Raw genomic sequence first — 15,519 nt, 5'->3', positions numbered from 1 at the left:
ATATGGAAGCATGTGCCACTGAACTTAAACTAAATGATGGCACTTTCATAATTGTAACAGTGTATAGGTCCCCCTCAGGGAATTTCCAGCTATTTCTTGAAAACTTGGATGCTTTGTTGTGCTACCTGTCAGATGGGGGGAAGCAAATTATCATTTGTGGGGATTTCAATGTTGATTCCCTGAAAGAGTGTAATAGGAAGAATGACCTTGTAGTATTACTCAGTTCTGTCAATTTGAGCTCCGTCATTGATTTTCCTACTCAGATAACAAAGAACAGCAGTACATTGATAGATAACATTTTTATAGACCAAGATAAGTTTAAGGACATAAATACCTATCCCATTGAGAATGGTCTTTCAGATGATGGTGCACAGCTAGTTACAGTACATGACATAGCTCCATGCAGTATATCAAATCAGACTTTCAAAGCAGTGCATTCAATTAACAATATAAATATTGCAAACTTTAGGGAAAGCCTACAGCAGCTAGACTGGGATGAAGTGTATAAGGAACCCGATGCAAACTTGAAATATAACTTATTTCACGATACATTTTTAAGGGTATTTGAAAATTGTTTTCCCAAGAAAATAGTTAAACATAATTCCAAGAAAACATATAAAAAACCTTGGCTAACTAAAGGAATAAGAATATCTTGCAACCGTAAAAGAGAACTGTATCTAACAGCAAGAGGGAGTACTGACCCCAAAATTGTACAATATTATAAAAACTATTGTGTAGTACTAAGAAAAGTTATTAAAAAGTCCAGAAGCTTGTGTATCATGTCTGAGATCAGTAACTCTCATAATAAAATTAAAGCAATTTGGAATATTATTGAAAGGGAAACAGGGCAACCAAGAGCACAGGAAGACTTTAGTGCCATAAAACTGAATGACAAGTGTACTAACAAACAATCAGAAATTGAAAATATTTTCAATAATCATTTTTTAAATGTTGTGGAGAAAATAGGATCTAGATCTTCACTAGAAGAGGCAAGGCTACTAATAGAAGAGGCCATACCTGTGCAGTTTGAAACAAATGTAATTCCACCAACCTCTCCCTCTGAAATCAGTAAAATAATAAACTCACTGAAAAGTAAAAGCTCTTACGGAATTGATGGCATTTCCAGCAAGGTGCTTAAAGTTTGTTCCCCACAGATAAGTAGGGTTCTCAGCCACGTATGTTATACCTCTTTGGAGCAGGGTGTTTTCCCCGATAGACTGAAATATGCCATTGTAAAACCATTGCATAAAAAGGGGGATACGTCGGATGTCAACAACTACCGCTCAATCTCTCTTCTGACAGCTCTATCAAAAATTTTTGAGAAAGTAATGTATTCAAGAGTAGCCTCCCATATTTCTAAAAATAAAGTACTAACAAAATGACAGTTTGGTTTTCAGAAAGGCTTTTCAACATAAAATGCTGTATACGCTTTCACTGATGAAATATTAAATGCTCTGAACAGCCGGACATCACCCATTGGTATTTTTTGTGATCTCTCAAAGGCCTTTGATTGTGTAAATCATGGAATTCTTTTAGATAAGCTAAATCATTATGGTTTGAGTGGGGCAGTGCACAAATGGTTAAATCATACTTAACTGGAAGAATTCAGAAAGTTAAAATAAGTGGTTCATGTACTGTTAAAACAACAGCTGATTCCTCAAACTGGGGGGCTATCAAGTATGTGGTCCCACAGGGTTCGGTCTTAGGTCCTTTACTGTTCTTGATATACATTAATGACTTACCATTCCACATTGATGAAGATGCAAAGTTAGTTCTTTTTGCTGATGATACAAATATAGTAATAACACCCAAAAACGAAGAACTAAGTGATGTAATTGTAAATGATGTTTTTCACAAAATTATTTGAACAGAAGTCTGTAGCTAAGGTAGAATTTTCAAAATTTTTAGGTGTGTCCATTGATGAGAGGTTACACTGGAAGCAACACATTGATTGTCTGCTGAAACGTCTGAGTTCATCTACGTATGCTATTAGGGTTATTGCAAATTTTGGTGATAAGAATCTCAGTAAATTAGCTTACTATGCCTACTTTTATTCGCTGCTTTTGTATGGCATCATATTCTGGGGTAATTCATCATTGAGTAGAAAAGCATTCATTGCTCAAAAACGTGTAATCAGAATAATTGCTGGAGCCCACCCATGGTCATCCTGCAGACATCTATTTAAGGATCTAGGGATCCTCACAGTAACCTCACAGTATATATATTCACTTATGAAATTTGTTGTTAATAATCCAACCCAGTTCAAAAGTAATAGCAGTGTGCATAGCTATAACACCAGGAGAAAGGATGATCTTCACTATGCAGGGTTAAATCTGACTTTGGCACAGAAAGGTGTAAATTATGCTGCCATAAAAGTCTTTGTTCATCTACCAAATAGCATCAAAAGCCTGACAGATAGCCAACTATCATTTAAAAACAAATTAAAAGAATTTCTAGATGACAACTCCTTCTATTCAATTTTAGATATAAATTAAGGAGGGCGGGGGAGGGTGGGGGGGGGGGGGGGGGGGGGGGGAAGGAAAAAGAAAAAAACCAACTTAAACATCAGTGTCATGCAATATTTTGTGTAATGTAATATCTTGTACAAACATCTTTTATTAACCTGACACGTTCCACATCATTACGAAGTGTCGTATCATGATCTATGGAACAAGTATTAATCTAATCTAATCTAATCTACTTAGCTTCACATGCACGTTATGACCAGGAGCACAGATCATCAGACTACTTATTCTGTGACAATTAGAGGAGAGATCAAAGGTGAAAATAACAATTTACATTTACAAGGTTTCACCAAAGAAAACCATAGTTGTTCTCATCAAATACACTACAATGTTTTTTCCTACTAAGAACATTTTTTTATCTCATGTTATTAATTTACATTTTTCTTTTCTTTGTGCTAGGCCCAATAGTTTTGAATTTATGACTTTAATTCATAACACCCTACACACTCCTTACCTTTAACTTGATGCTTAAAGCCATTAGAGGCCCACTTCATAAGTCGATGTCTTGTCCAGTTTTCCACATCAATGCCAGACTTTCTTGCTATAGCCTGTAACAAACCAACAAATGTTACTAAATTTGTAAAAACATACTGAAGACCAATTAACATTAACAGAAATCAAAATCATATGCTTTAATGTCAAAATAATTACATAGTTCAATACTAAGCGTTGATAGGTGACAATTGACAACTACATTACTTACTTTATTATATTAATAACATCGTAGGAAAGATAAGGAAACAACCAGCTCAGATCCCAAAGTCCAATCTAGATATATTATACTCTCTCTCTCTCTCTCTCTCTCTCTCTCTCTCACACACACACACACACACACACACAAACACACACACACAGAGAGAGAGAGAGAGAGAGAGAGAGAGGGGTTGCTAAATGACAAATTCACTGGATATTTGAGGGCTCTGCTCACATGTGATCACTGATCAGTATGTGAAACATTTTTGTTGATCTTGGGCTTTGAGATTCAGAAGCACTTATGAGCTGTAACTGCTGCAACTTTTAGTTTATAGTTTATTATCTGTCCATTATATTATATGCAGTATAGCAAACTTTGTGATACAGGACATCTTACACCTAAGATTGTACTGCATTTATTTAGATCTGCACATTCCTTGTCACAGATTTTAAAAAATCCTGTACAGTTATAACACATGCTAGAATTCCAAATTTAATTTATTAATTTATAATTGAAACTGTTACATGCAATTAAAATATTCAGCACCAAATCTGCTGGAACAACGTGTGGCCACTAAATTGTTTTTCTCTTGGTAGTCCAGGCAAGTTGCCATACACGGTCACACTCTGTTCCACTGAAGTTCATCTTCTTCTAACACCTGTGATTATTAAAATATAGGAAGTGGATAATGAATAAATCTTGGCAACACACAAGAATTTGTTTGATGTCCTGTTTAATCAACAGAACTCTGCAATAAATATCAGCAATTTAATGTACAGGGTGGGCACACGAGTATCTAGTCCAGCATTAGATTGCATGAGAATGAGTCTATCTTTCAAATTTAAGCTGTTGTATTTTTTCAGATAATTCCTCAGATTTTAGAACTATAAATTAAGCTGCAAACTACCATCACTAACCAGTATAGTTCAGAGTTCCAGTTATCTGCTTAAAATCACTTAAGGTCTGGCCTTATTAAATTTCTCTTGCAATAAGTTGTTAAAAGTTGGTTAATTTAAAATATACCATTAAAATATTCACATTTTTATGTCCTGTAGGTTCACTGCCATCTCGCCATTAATGTGCTTTGTTTTGATATTGCATGCTGTTTTTGTCTTCTGTTTGTTTTTGGGTTGTGGAAGCAACATTTACAAAGGATTTTTCCTCATCTTTCCACTGATAATAATCACTGGTCTCTAACTACTTCTCATTGAAGTATTTAAAATCTAATTAATATTATTGGAGATAGGCATAACACAGGTTTCTGAGTGATATGCAATGTTTAATATCACTGTTCTCTGTGGTATTCTACAATTTCCTGGTGTGATATACTGTTACATGTTATGCAGGTTAATACAGTATTTTGCAACAGCAATGAAAGTCTTATTAAGATGATATGCATTTAGCTTATTTTAAAGCATCTTCAGAGGTCACGGAACCAATATTATACATCTTTTCTTAGATTCTTGCAGCAGCCAAAATAAAAACTCTTACATGATAGTGATGCTTACAGTGTTCTTGGAAAAGAGCATAAAATACAGTAATTCTTATCACTTCTTTCCTGTTTGTGACTCCTATAACCGTATACATAACACTTGGAAATGCACCATGGCAGAAGGTTGTCGGTGTACTGTACTTTTGAATATTCTGCCAATGGGATCTGTGTGGCCTCACCACCAGAGGATCCTTGTAGTGGGGCCACATGACTGTGTGTACAGCACAGAATCCACTGCACCATGTACCTGAGTGAGCCCTCCTCTTGATAAGCACAGTGCAACAGTGCAGTGGCATGACCTGCACCTCAAAAGGTATTGGAAGGGGAGGCTGGCAAAGCTTATAGGTGACACTGTAGTGGGTGGTGGTGGGATCACTCATGGAAAAATTCCTGTAGTAGTTGGTGTTAGAGCTGCACCTTTTTTAGATTGAAGTCAGCTGATAGGTATACCTGCTTAAAGGAAATCCCTCTAACTAACGGCTCATCTTCAGAGGATATCATGTTTCCAAGTAGATAAGGAATTAGCATATTTTATCAAAATATAAGAGGTATTAGAGATAAAATTAGTAAACTGCTTATAGATGTTGACTCTGAAATTATTGGTATACTGGAGCACCACTTAAATAATTTGACAATTCAGAGGCTTCCTTTACCAAGGTACGGCTTAGGTGGTTGTTTTTCAAGGAGTTCCTTGTGGGATGGGGGAGTTGCTATGTACGTAAAAAACAGTTTTCCATTTGAGTCCATAGATGTATCACGGCACTGCACTGTACAGATATTTGAATGCTGTGCAGGGGCAGTTGAATTTAGTGAAACTAAACTTCTATTTCTTGTTGTTTATAGGTCCCCTAACTCTGACCTCAGACCACTTCTGCTCAAGCTAGAGAGGGTTCTTGGTTCACTTTGTAGGAAATACCAGAAATTAGTTATATGTGGTGACTTCAATATAAATTTTGTATATTATGGTGCAAGAAGAAGGACGTTGGTACATCTCCTAAATTCATCCAATCTGATGCAGACTGCCTTTTTTCCAACTAAGGTGCAGGGGAACAGTAACACAGCCATAGACAATATTTTTATTCATTCTTCATTACTATATGGGCACTCTGTTAGTAAAAGGGTGAATGGTCTTTCAGGTGTCGTTGTTTCTCTGAAGGTAGGACCAATGTTCAAGACGAACAAAGAACAAGTCGGCCATCTGTGATTTCTGATGCCCTTCTACAGAGGACAGAGGAAGCAATTTGTGCGAATAGATGTCTCACATTAAAAGAATTGCACCAGATCATACCGGACGTGTCAATGACAACTCTTTATGAGGTTGTGACTGTCAAGTTAGGGTACAAGAAATTGTGTGCGTGCTGGGTTCCAAAACTGTTAACAGAAGAACACAAAAAAAAAGGGATGGGCTTTGCACTCGACTTCCTCACACGCTATGCTGAAGCAGGCGATGAGTTCCTTGATCACATTGTGACAGGTGACAAGACGTAGGTTTATCACCATACACCTGAATCCAAGCAACAATTAATGCAATGGCGCCATTCGAATTCACCAAAAGCCAGGAAATGCAAAACGTTGATATCAGTGAAGAAAATCATGGCTTCTGTTTTTTATGGGACAGACAAGGCATTCTTCTGTTGGAATTTATGTCTCCTGGAACGACAGTTAATGCTGCTGTATATGGCCAGGCTTTGAAACGTCTTTGAAGGGCAATTCAAAACAAACTCAGGGGAATACTGACAAGTGGAGTCCGCTTGCTTCATGACAATGCTCAGCCTTACACAGCGCTCATAACCGAAGCATTACTCAAACAATTCAAATGGGACGTATTGGACCATCCGCCATACAGTCCGGACCTTGTGCCCACCGACTTCCATGTCTTCCATTACCTGAAGTCACATCTTGGTGGAAAATCGTTCCACGATGATGAAGAGATCAAAGATGAAGTTGAAATGTGTTTCTGACAACGAGTGTCAACCTTCTATGATTGTGGCATACAAAAGCTTATGGACCGACTTAACAAATGTTTGGATAATGGGGGTGATTATGTCGAAAAATAACAAATAATCCAGTTAATAAGATGTAACTCACGTTTTCTAAATAAATGTTCTATTTAAGGACTGCGAGCCATTGTATCTTTACTTTTCGAAATACCCTCGTATTTAGTTTCTACAGGGAATCATGTAACTTTCCTAGCAAATGCCTTTCCAAAATTGATATCTGAAATACTCCTCTGTGATACAGACAAGAAGTGACTGAGTCAGTAATTAAATCATTGAAGTCTAAGGACTCTCATGGATATGGTGGAGTGCCTAGCAGAATATTACAGTACTGTGCTGTATACATTAGCCCTGTATTTAGCCATAATTGTAATTTTTCCTTTAGGAATGGTCAATTTCCTGAACGATTACTCAGTAGTAAAGCCACTTTATAAAATGGGAGAAAAGGATAATGTCAACAATTTTAGACCTGAAACTTCCTGGCAGATTAAAACTGTGTGCCGGACCGAGACTCGAACTCGGGGCCTTTGCCTTTCGTGGGCAAGTACTCTACCACTTGCCCGCAAAAGGCAAAGGTCCTGAGTTTGAGTCTCGGTCCGGCACACAGTTTTAATCTGCCAGGAAGTTTCATATCAGCGCACACTCCGCTGCAGAGTGAAAATCTCATTCTGGAATTTTAGACCTACTTCTACACCATCAGTGTTTACTACAGTTGTTGAAAAAGTTGTGTATGTAAGGATAATTGATCATTTTGTATCACACAATTTGGTATCAAATGTACAGTTCGGCTTTAGAAGTCATTTAACAACTGAAAATGCTATATTCTGCTTTCTCTGTGAGGTACTTGATGGGTTAAACAAAAGGTTTTGAATGATAGGCATATTTTTTTTTATTTAACTAAGGCATTTGATTGTTTTGATCACAAAATATTGCTCCAGAACTTGGACCATTATGGAATACCGGGAGTAGCCCACAATTGGCTCACCTCTTACTTTAGCAACAGACAGCAAAAGGTCATTATTCACAATTTTGAGAATGGCTGTGATGTGAGGTCTGAGTGGGGTACAGACAAGTGGGGAAGGGGGGGGGGGGGGGAGTGCCCCCAGGGATCAGTGCTGGGGCCAATCCTGTTCCTTATTTATGTAAATGATATGCCCTCTAGTATTATGGGTAACTCTAAAATATTTCTGTTTGCTGATGACACTAGCTTGGTAGTAAAGGATGTTGTGTGCAATATAGGCATGGTTTCAAATAAAGCAGTTTATGACCTAAGTTCATGGCTTGTAGAAAATCAACTAACGCTAAATCACAGTAAGACTCAGTTTTTACAGTTTCTAACATACAATTCAACAAAACCTGATTTTTAATTTCACAAAATGGGCATATGATTAATTCAAACGGTGTCTGAAGTGAGTGATCATTTGACACAAAAATTAGCCTACTTATAAATCTGGTAATACTTTCCTCAGCCACTCATTGTGTATTTGGAGTTTAACTTTTATCAGGATGGTGTTAAGGCATTACATTATCATATGCCAGCCATGCACGCTCCTGCATATGCTCATGTCACCTCACCATCTGCACACCTCTCATCACAGTTCACTCCTAGCTCCACGGGCTGGGTTCAGTGGTTACACCACTGACTGAAGTGGATTCTAGCTGCAGACCACAGCTGCCAACTCTGTGTGGTGCACACCAGTAGTGGGCTGGTGGTGCACCACCATGCCAGTTGCATCCTCAGACCACAGCAAGAGCCATGGGGCCACCATCTCCACCTTCTCCCTCAGCACCTGTCCCAGCCTCACAGGGCATCACTGCCACAGGGGGGATGAGGAGGGGCGGGGGGAGGGGCGGAGGGGCGTGCATGGCTGCCACCAGCGATTCCTCTGCCAATTACAAGAGAACCCACCACCTTCACCACCAACACAGTTCCACCACGTCACGGGATGAGGAGACATTGAGATGGTACCAGTTCCCTTGTCACTGGTCCTCACTTATGGTACTTCATACTGGCACAGCTGCCACATGTGACCATGGCCATGCCACTTTCTCCCTGCTCACTGATTCCAGCATGGGTTCTCCTTCCAACACCATTGTCACCACCTGTAGTGTCCACTATATAAACCATGGATGTTTCAACAGCCACCCTGATGCCAGCCAGCATTGGTGGAGCGCCCTTTCCCCAAGGGGGATATGCATCATAGCACCAGGCCACTGGCATGCTACACTTTGAATATTCTGCCAGTGGCACCTGGGGGCCAGCCACCAGAGGCCACATGCAGAGAAGAATATGATTTGTGCACATGGCAAATCATCTGCCATAGTGTCTACCAGAGCCTTCCTCTTTATGTGCACTGATCTTATATTGTGTTCATATTTGTTGTCAACAACTGCTTGTGACAGTACCTGGATTGATTCTATGTTTGTGTCTATGTTCTCAAATGTTGTTTGCTTGTATGTCTAAGAAGAATAAACTTTTGTTCACTGTAGCCATCTTTTGTTTGTGGCTTACAGTAGGAAACAATGGCTGTAGCTAAATGCCTTTAGAGTGTGTGACTAGCATAACTGAGAAGTCTTACAGAAAAAATGAAGCATCTTGTCTCATAAAGAATATTATGGTATTTCAGAAAAGTACAGTACTCTTGAAGTCCTAAATGTAGACTGGATTGTTAAGACTCTAAGAGATAGTGCACAGAAAGTACTAAATTCCAAGCTGTCAATCAACATGAATAGCCAATGTATCATCTCAAACACAAGAAAGGAAAAAAATTAGTTAATGTGCCAGTAAGTAATATATACTTTGGAGGTCAGTACAAGTCAACATCCTGAGAAGAAAGAAACCATGCCATCCAACGGTACTAACACCCATCCTTTTACCAAAACAAAATATGCTTAAAAAGAGAGTAAAGACATGTCTTTCGTGCTAAAGTATTTTGAAATTCCAGATGATGCAAAGGAGTTTTATGAAGATAACCTAAACAAATAATGAATAGTTGTTAGACAGAGACTCAACAATAAATATGTAACTACAACATGTGTATTTTTGCAGCAGTTATTCATTTATTACTTTACATGGAGAAACCTTGCATTGCCCAGATATATACAGCTGTGGATCCACATCCATAACACGAAGCATCTGGCCTTGTGCAAAATGACATCATATCTCCTAAACTGTGTCGTACAATGATATAATATTGTAGGTGCATTAAATGTCATGCATGATGTGACAATTCTTCAGGCATCTTGCTGTTTATGATGTCAGTATTCCTGACAATACAATTTTATAATTTTGCATTTACATTCAGTGGTATATGTGCTTACTGTCTGCAAAACATGTTGTGAATATAGTTAGTAGTAAAGAAGTAACAGAGTGTAACATCACACCTCATGTAGTACTTTTATTGCAAGAACAGCAGAAAAGGAGTATACATAAGCATTTTTCCTTTCATCTATTTGTAGGGGTGACAGTAAGAAAAATTTTTTAAAGGTTTAAATTTATCTGTAGAGTTCATTGGAAGACACTAAGTACTCTCATTCTCAAATACTGGATGAATAATACCTGGAAGTTCACATGCAGCAGGCTACACTTCTTTCTCACGTCCACCCCCACCCCTTTGATGGGTACATGGTGCTTAACCCACAGCAATTGATGGCTGAAAGTAAAGTATGAATGTACCATGTTTCGCTGAAATTGGTCCAGTGATTTAGGAGGAGATGTGGAACAGACACACACACACACACACACACACACACACAATCATACATACACAAACTTTTATAATATGTGTGGATGTAGTATTGAAACTGGTATAATCTTTTTTTTTTATTATTTTATTTATTTATTTATTGTTCCGTGGGACCACATTAAGGAGAAGTCTCCATGGTCATGGAACGAGTCAATACATGAAATTATAACACGATTGTAGAAACAGATAAAATGAAATATAAGAAACATATTCGGGCGACAAGTCGTTAGTTTAAATGAAGAAAATCAATAATGTAACACTGGAATTTGCTTAATTTTTTAGCTCTTCCAGGAGCTCCTCGACAGAATAGAAGGAGTGAGCCATGAGGAAACTCTTCAGTTTAGACTTAAAAGTGTTTGGGCTACTGCTAAGATTTTTGAGTTCTTGTGGTAGCTTATTGAAAATGGATGCAGCAGAATACTGCACTCCTTTCTGCACAAGAGTCAAGGAAGTGCATTCCACATGCAGATTTGATTTCTGCCTAGTATTAACTGAGTGAAAGCTGCTAACTCTTGGGAATAAGCTAATATTGCTAACAACAAACGACATTAAAGAAAATACATACTGTGAGGGCAACGTCAAAATTCCCAGACTATTATAGGGGTCGACAAGAGGTTTTCGAACTTACACCACACATAGCTCGAACAGCCCGTTTTTGAGCCAGAAATACCCTTTTTGAATCAGTAGAATTACCCCAAAAAATAATACCATATGACATAAGCGTATGAAAATATGCGAAGTAGACTACTTTTCGTGTTGAAATGTCACTTATTTCAGGTACTGTTCTAATGGTAAATAAACCGGCATTTAGTTTTTGAACAAGATCCTGAACATGGGCTTTCCACAACAGCTTACTATCTATCCGTACACCTAGGAACTTGAACTGTTCCGTCTCGCTTATAACATGCCCATTCTGTCTGATTAAAATATCAGTTCTTGTTGAATTGTGAGTTAGAAACTGTAAAAACTGAGTCTTACTGTGATTTAGCATCAAATTATTTTCCACAAGCCACAAACTTATTTCATGAACTACATTATTTGATAATGTTTCAATATTACACACAAGATCCTTCACTACCAAGCTGGTGTCACCAGCAAACAGAAATATTTTTGAATCACCGGTAATACTAGAAGGCATATCATTTATATAAATAAGAAACAGCAGTGGCCCCAGCACCGACCCTTGGGGAACGCCCCATTTAACAGTGCCCCATTGGGACTGAACATCATTACCACTCTCAATATTGCGGAGGATTACCTTCTGCTTTCTGTTCTTAAAGTAGGAGGCGAACCAATTGTAAGCTACTCCCCTTACTCCATAATGTTCCAACTTCTGCAGTAATATTATGTGGTCAACACAGTCAAAAGCCTTCGTTAAATCAAAGAAAACACCTAACGTTCGCAACTTTTTATTTAATCCGTCCAAAACCTCACAGAGAAAAGAGACTATAGCATTTTCAGTTGTTAAGCCATTTCTAAAACCAAACTGTACATTTGACAGCAAATTATGTGAATTTAAATGCTGCAGTAACCTTGTATATACAACCCTCTCGATAACTTTAGCAAACACCGATGGCATAGAAATGGGTCTATAGTTGTCAACATTATCCCTGTCTCCCTTTTTATAGAGTGTCTTCACTACCGAGTACTTTAATCGGTCAGGAAACTGACCCCTCCTAAGGGAAAAGTTACAGATATGGCTAAGTACTGGGCTAACATACATGGAACAATACTTCAGTATTCTGCTAGATACCCCGTCATATCCATGAGAGTTCTTGGTCTTTAGTGATTTAATTATTAACTCAATCTCCCTCTTGTCAGTATCATGGAGGAGCACTTCAGGTAACAGTCTCGGAACACTTTTTTCTAAGAGCGCTATATGATTCCCTGTTGGGACTAGGTTTCTATTTAGTTCACCTGCTATATTCAGAAAGTGATTATTAAATACTGTACATATATGTGACTTATCAGTAACATGGACATCCCCACTACGCACTGATTCTATATTCTCGACCTGTCTCTGCAGACCAGCCACTTCCTTTACGACTGACCATATGGTTTTAATTTTATCCTGAGACTTAGCTATTCTGTCTGCATACCACATACTTTTTGCTTTCCTAATAACTTTTTTAAGCACCTTACAATACTGTTTGTAATGGGCTGCTGCATTTAGATTTTGACTCTTTCTAACGTTTTGATATAATTGCCACTTTGTTCTACAAGATATTCTTATCCCTTTAGTCAGCCACCCAGGCTGCCTGTTTGTGCTAGTACCCTATTTTGAACGTTCTAATGGAAAGCAACTTTCAAAGAGCACGAGAAAAGTCTTGAGGAAAGCATTATATTTATCGTCTACTGTATCAGCACTATAAACATCTTGCCACTCTTGTTCCTTGATAAGGTTTACAAAAGTCTGGATCAGCTTTCCTAAAAAGTTGGTAACTATATTTAACATGTGTTGCAGCACAAAAATCTTTTAGACTTAAAATTTGTGCATCATGATCTGAAAGGCCATTCACCTTTTTGCTAACAGAATGCCCTTCTAGTAATGAACGAATGAACAAAAATATTGTCTATGGTTGTTCTACTGTTCCCTTGCACTCTCGTTGGAAAGAATACGGTTTGCATAAGATTATATGAATTAAGGAGGTCTACCAGCAACCTTTTCCTTGCACAATCACTTATACAATTAATATTGAAGTCACCACATATAACTAACTTTTTGTATTTCCTATAAAGTGAACCAAGAACCTCCTCTAGCTTTAGCAAAAATGTTGTGAAATCGGAGTCTGGGGATCTATAAATAACAACAGTAAGATGTTTAGCTCCACTAAATTTAACCACACCTGCACAACATTCAAACACCTTTTCAGTGCAGTACTTTGAAACATCAATTGACTCAAATGGGATACCGTTTTTCACATACATGGCTACTCCCCCACACCGCAAAGAGCTCCTAGAAAAGCTGCCAGCCAACCTGTATCCTGGTAAAGGAAGCCTCTGAATTATCTCCTTATTTAAGAAGTGTTCAGATATACCAATAATTTCGTAGTCAACATCTATAAGCAGTTCAGTAACTTTATCTCTAATACTTTGTATATTTTGATGAAATATACTAATTCCCTCATTAATCGGATACCCAAGCTTTGTAGAAAGTGGTTTCTTTGTTAGAGAGACTTCCCTTAAGCAGGAATACCTATCAGCTGACTTCAATCTAAAAAAGGTACAGCTTTAACACCCACAACTACCGGAATTTTCCCATGAGTGATCCCACCACCCCCACCTATGCTGTCACCTATAAGTTTTGCCAACCTCCCCTTCCCATACCTGTTGAGGTGCAGGCCATGTCTAGTGAAACCCGTCCTGCTGATGGACTCCACCGACACCACTGAAATGTGACTCATGCCTTCTGTCATCAGCGCACCCCCAAGTCTCATGTTATTACGCCTGACGGCTGTATTAAGATGAGGCCGATCGTGACGCTGAAACAGTTCCATGAAATGCACATTCGTGTTGCCAGTCTGAGTGGTTATCTTTTCCAGGTCACCATCTATGTCATACTCCCCATCCCTATCAATACTATTACCAGCCCCACCCACAATCACTACCTGATCCTCTTTAGTAAAATCCCTACATAACCCCCCTACGTTAAAAGTCACCTGAGCCAATCCTGCATTAGGCTTCACAATGCTGGTGACCTGGTACTCACTCCCCAAAACTTCCTGCAACTGCTGGCCTACACCTCTACCATGAGAACTACCTAACAGCAGAACCTTCTTCTTTCTCTTAGACTTTGCAACTGTCCTAGCCACCGTAACTGCTGAGGTCTGCTGCATACTTCCTACATCTACAGCTACTAGAGATTCCTCTCCACTAGACTCTGACAGTTGGTCATATCTATTACAAACACCAATAGTAAAAGTATCTGAAAATCTCCTTCTCCTAGCAGATCTCTTGCCAACAGCCAGCTCCCATTCCCCAACCCCCTTCTCCCTCCTCATCCTATCTAGCTCCTCCTGTGCGTTTTTCAACTGCACCTGAAGGGCACAGATCTTACGCTCCAAATATGCTATTATAATAATAAAATTTGAATATATTTCATTACAACCACCAACCACCAAAAGTACCTGCACCTTGGCAGCAGCCACTCCTTCCACACCCCTCCCATACAGCCTGGCCACCCATGGTAGATGCATCTGCAGTGATGAGAACTCCCTTGCACAGTATGCTGAAGGCCTCACAAAGGCTTTCTCAGACAGGCAATGCCCTCCAGACCTAATTCACAAACAACAGATCTCTCTTGCCATATCCTCACACATGCATGATTCTCACATTCATCCTAAGGATCACTCCCCTTGTCATCAGTAGCACCCCAGACTGGAATGACAGAAACAAGTCCTTTGTCAGGGCTTTGATTGTCTATCATAATGCTCTCAAATGAGGGACATCCCACCCAGGATACTTCCAACCCATCCCACAGTGGTGTTCTGCCACCCACCCAACCTTCACAACATCCTAGTCCATCCCTTTTGCACTCCCACATCTAATCCTCTGCCAAGGTGATCATACCCCTGTGGAAGACCCAGATGCCAGACCTGCCCAATCCGCCCACCCAGAACCACAGCATTTTACATTGGTATGACCACCAACCAGCTATCAACTAGGATTAATGACCACCACCAAATTGTTGCGAAAAACATGGTGGACCACCCAGTGGCACAACATGCAGCACAGCACAACATGGAAGATTTCAATGGCTGCTTCACAGGCCATGCCATCTGAATCCTCCCCACCACCATGAGCTTTTCTGAGCTGCACAGATGGGAGCTATCCTTACAGCACATCCTTCGCTCCCATAATCTTCCAAGCCTAAACCAAAGGTAACTCGCTGCTCCCCCACTCCCCACCCAACAGTGTGTGTGTGTGTGTGTGTGTGTGTGTGTGTATACCATCCCCTGCCCTGTACCTTCTGCCCAATTTGCCCAATTTGTATCTCCACATCAGATAACCATGTGCTATTATCTCACACCCTAGTTTATGAAATCCCATGCCCAGCCATCTACCA

General features: G+C 39.2%; 1 protein-coding gene across 1 annotated transcript in view; it reads right to left on the bottom strand.

Moving 5' to 3' along the window:
* Nucleotides 1-15,519, bottom strand: part of LOC126260042 (uncharacterized) — a 327,328-nt gene that overhangs the window by 54,687 nt on the left and 257,122 nt on the right. Inside the window, exon 7 of the mRNA XM_049957222.1 lies at nucleotides 2,980-3,073. Within this exon, the coding sequence (XP_049813179.1) occupies nucleotides 2,980-3,073 (94 nt within the window). The remainder of the gene's footprint in view (nucleotides 1-2,979; nucleotides 3,074-15,519) is intronic.

The sequence above is a fragment of the Schistocerca nitens genome, chromosome 5 (genome assembly GCF_023898315.1).
Source record: "Schistocerca nitens isolate TAMUIC-IGC-003100 chromosome 5, iqSchNite1.1, whole genome shotgun sequence".
NCBI classification, from domain to species: domain Eukaryota; kingdom Metazoa; phylum Arthropoda; class Insecta; order Orthoptera; family Acrididae; genus Schistocerca; species Schistocerca nitens.
Note: the sequence above shows the minus strand (reverse complement) of the source record. Positions and strands in the feature narration are given on the sequence as shown.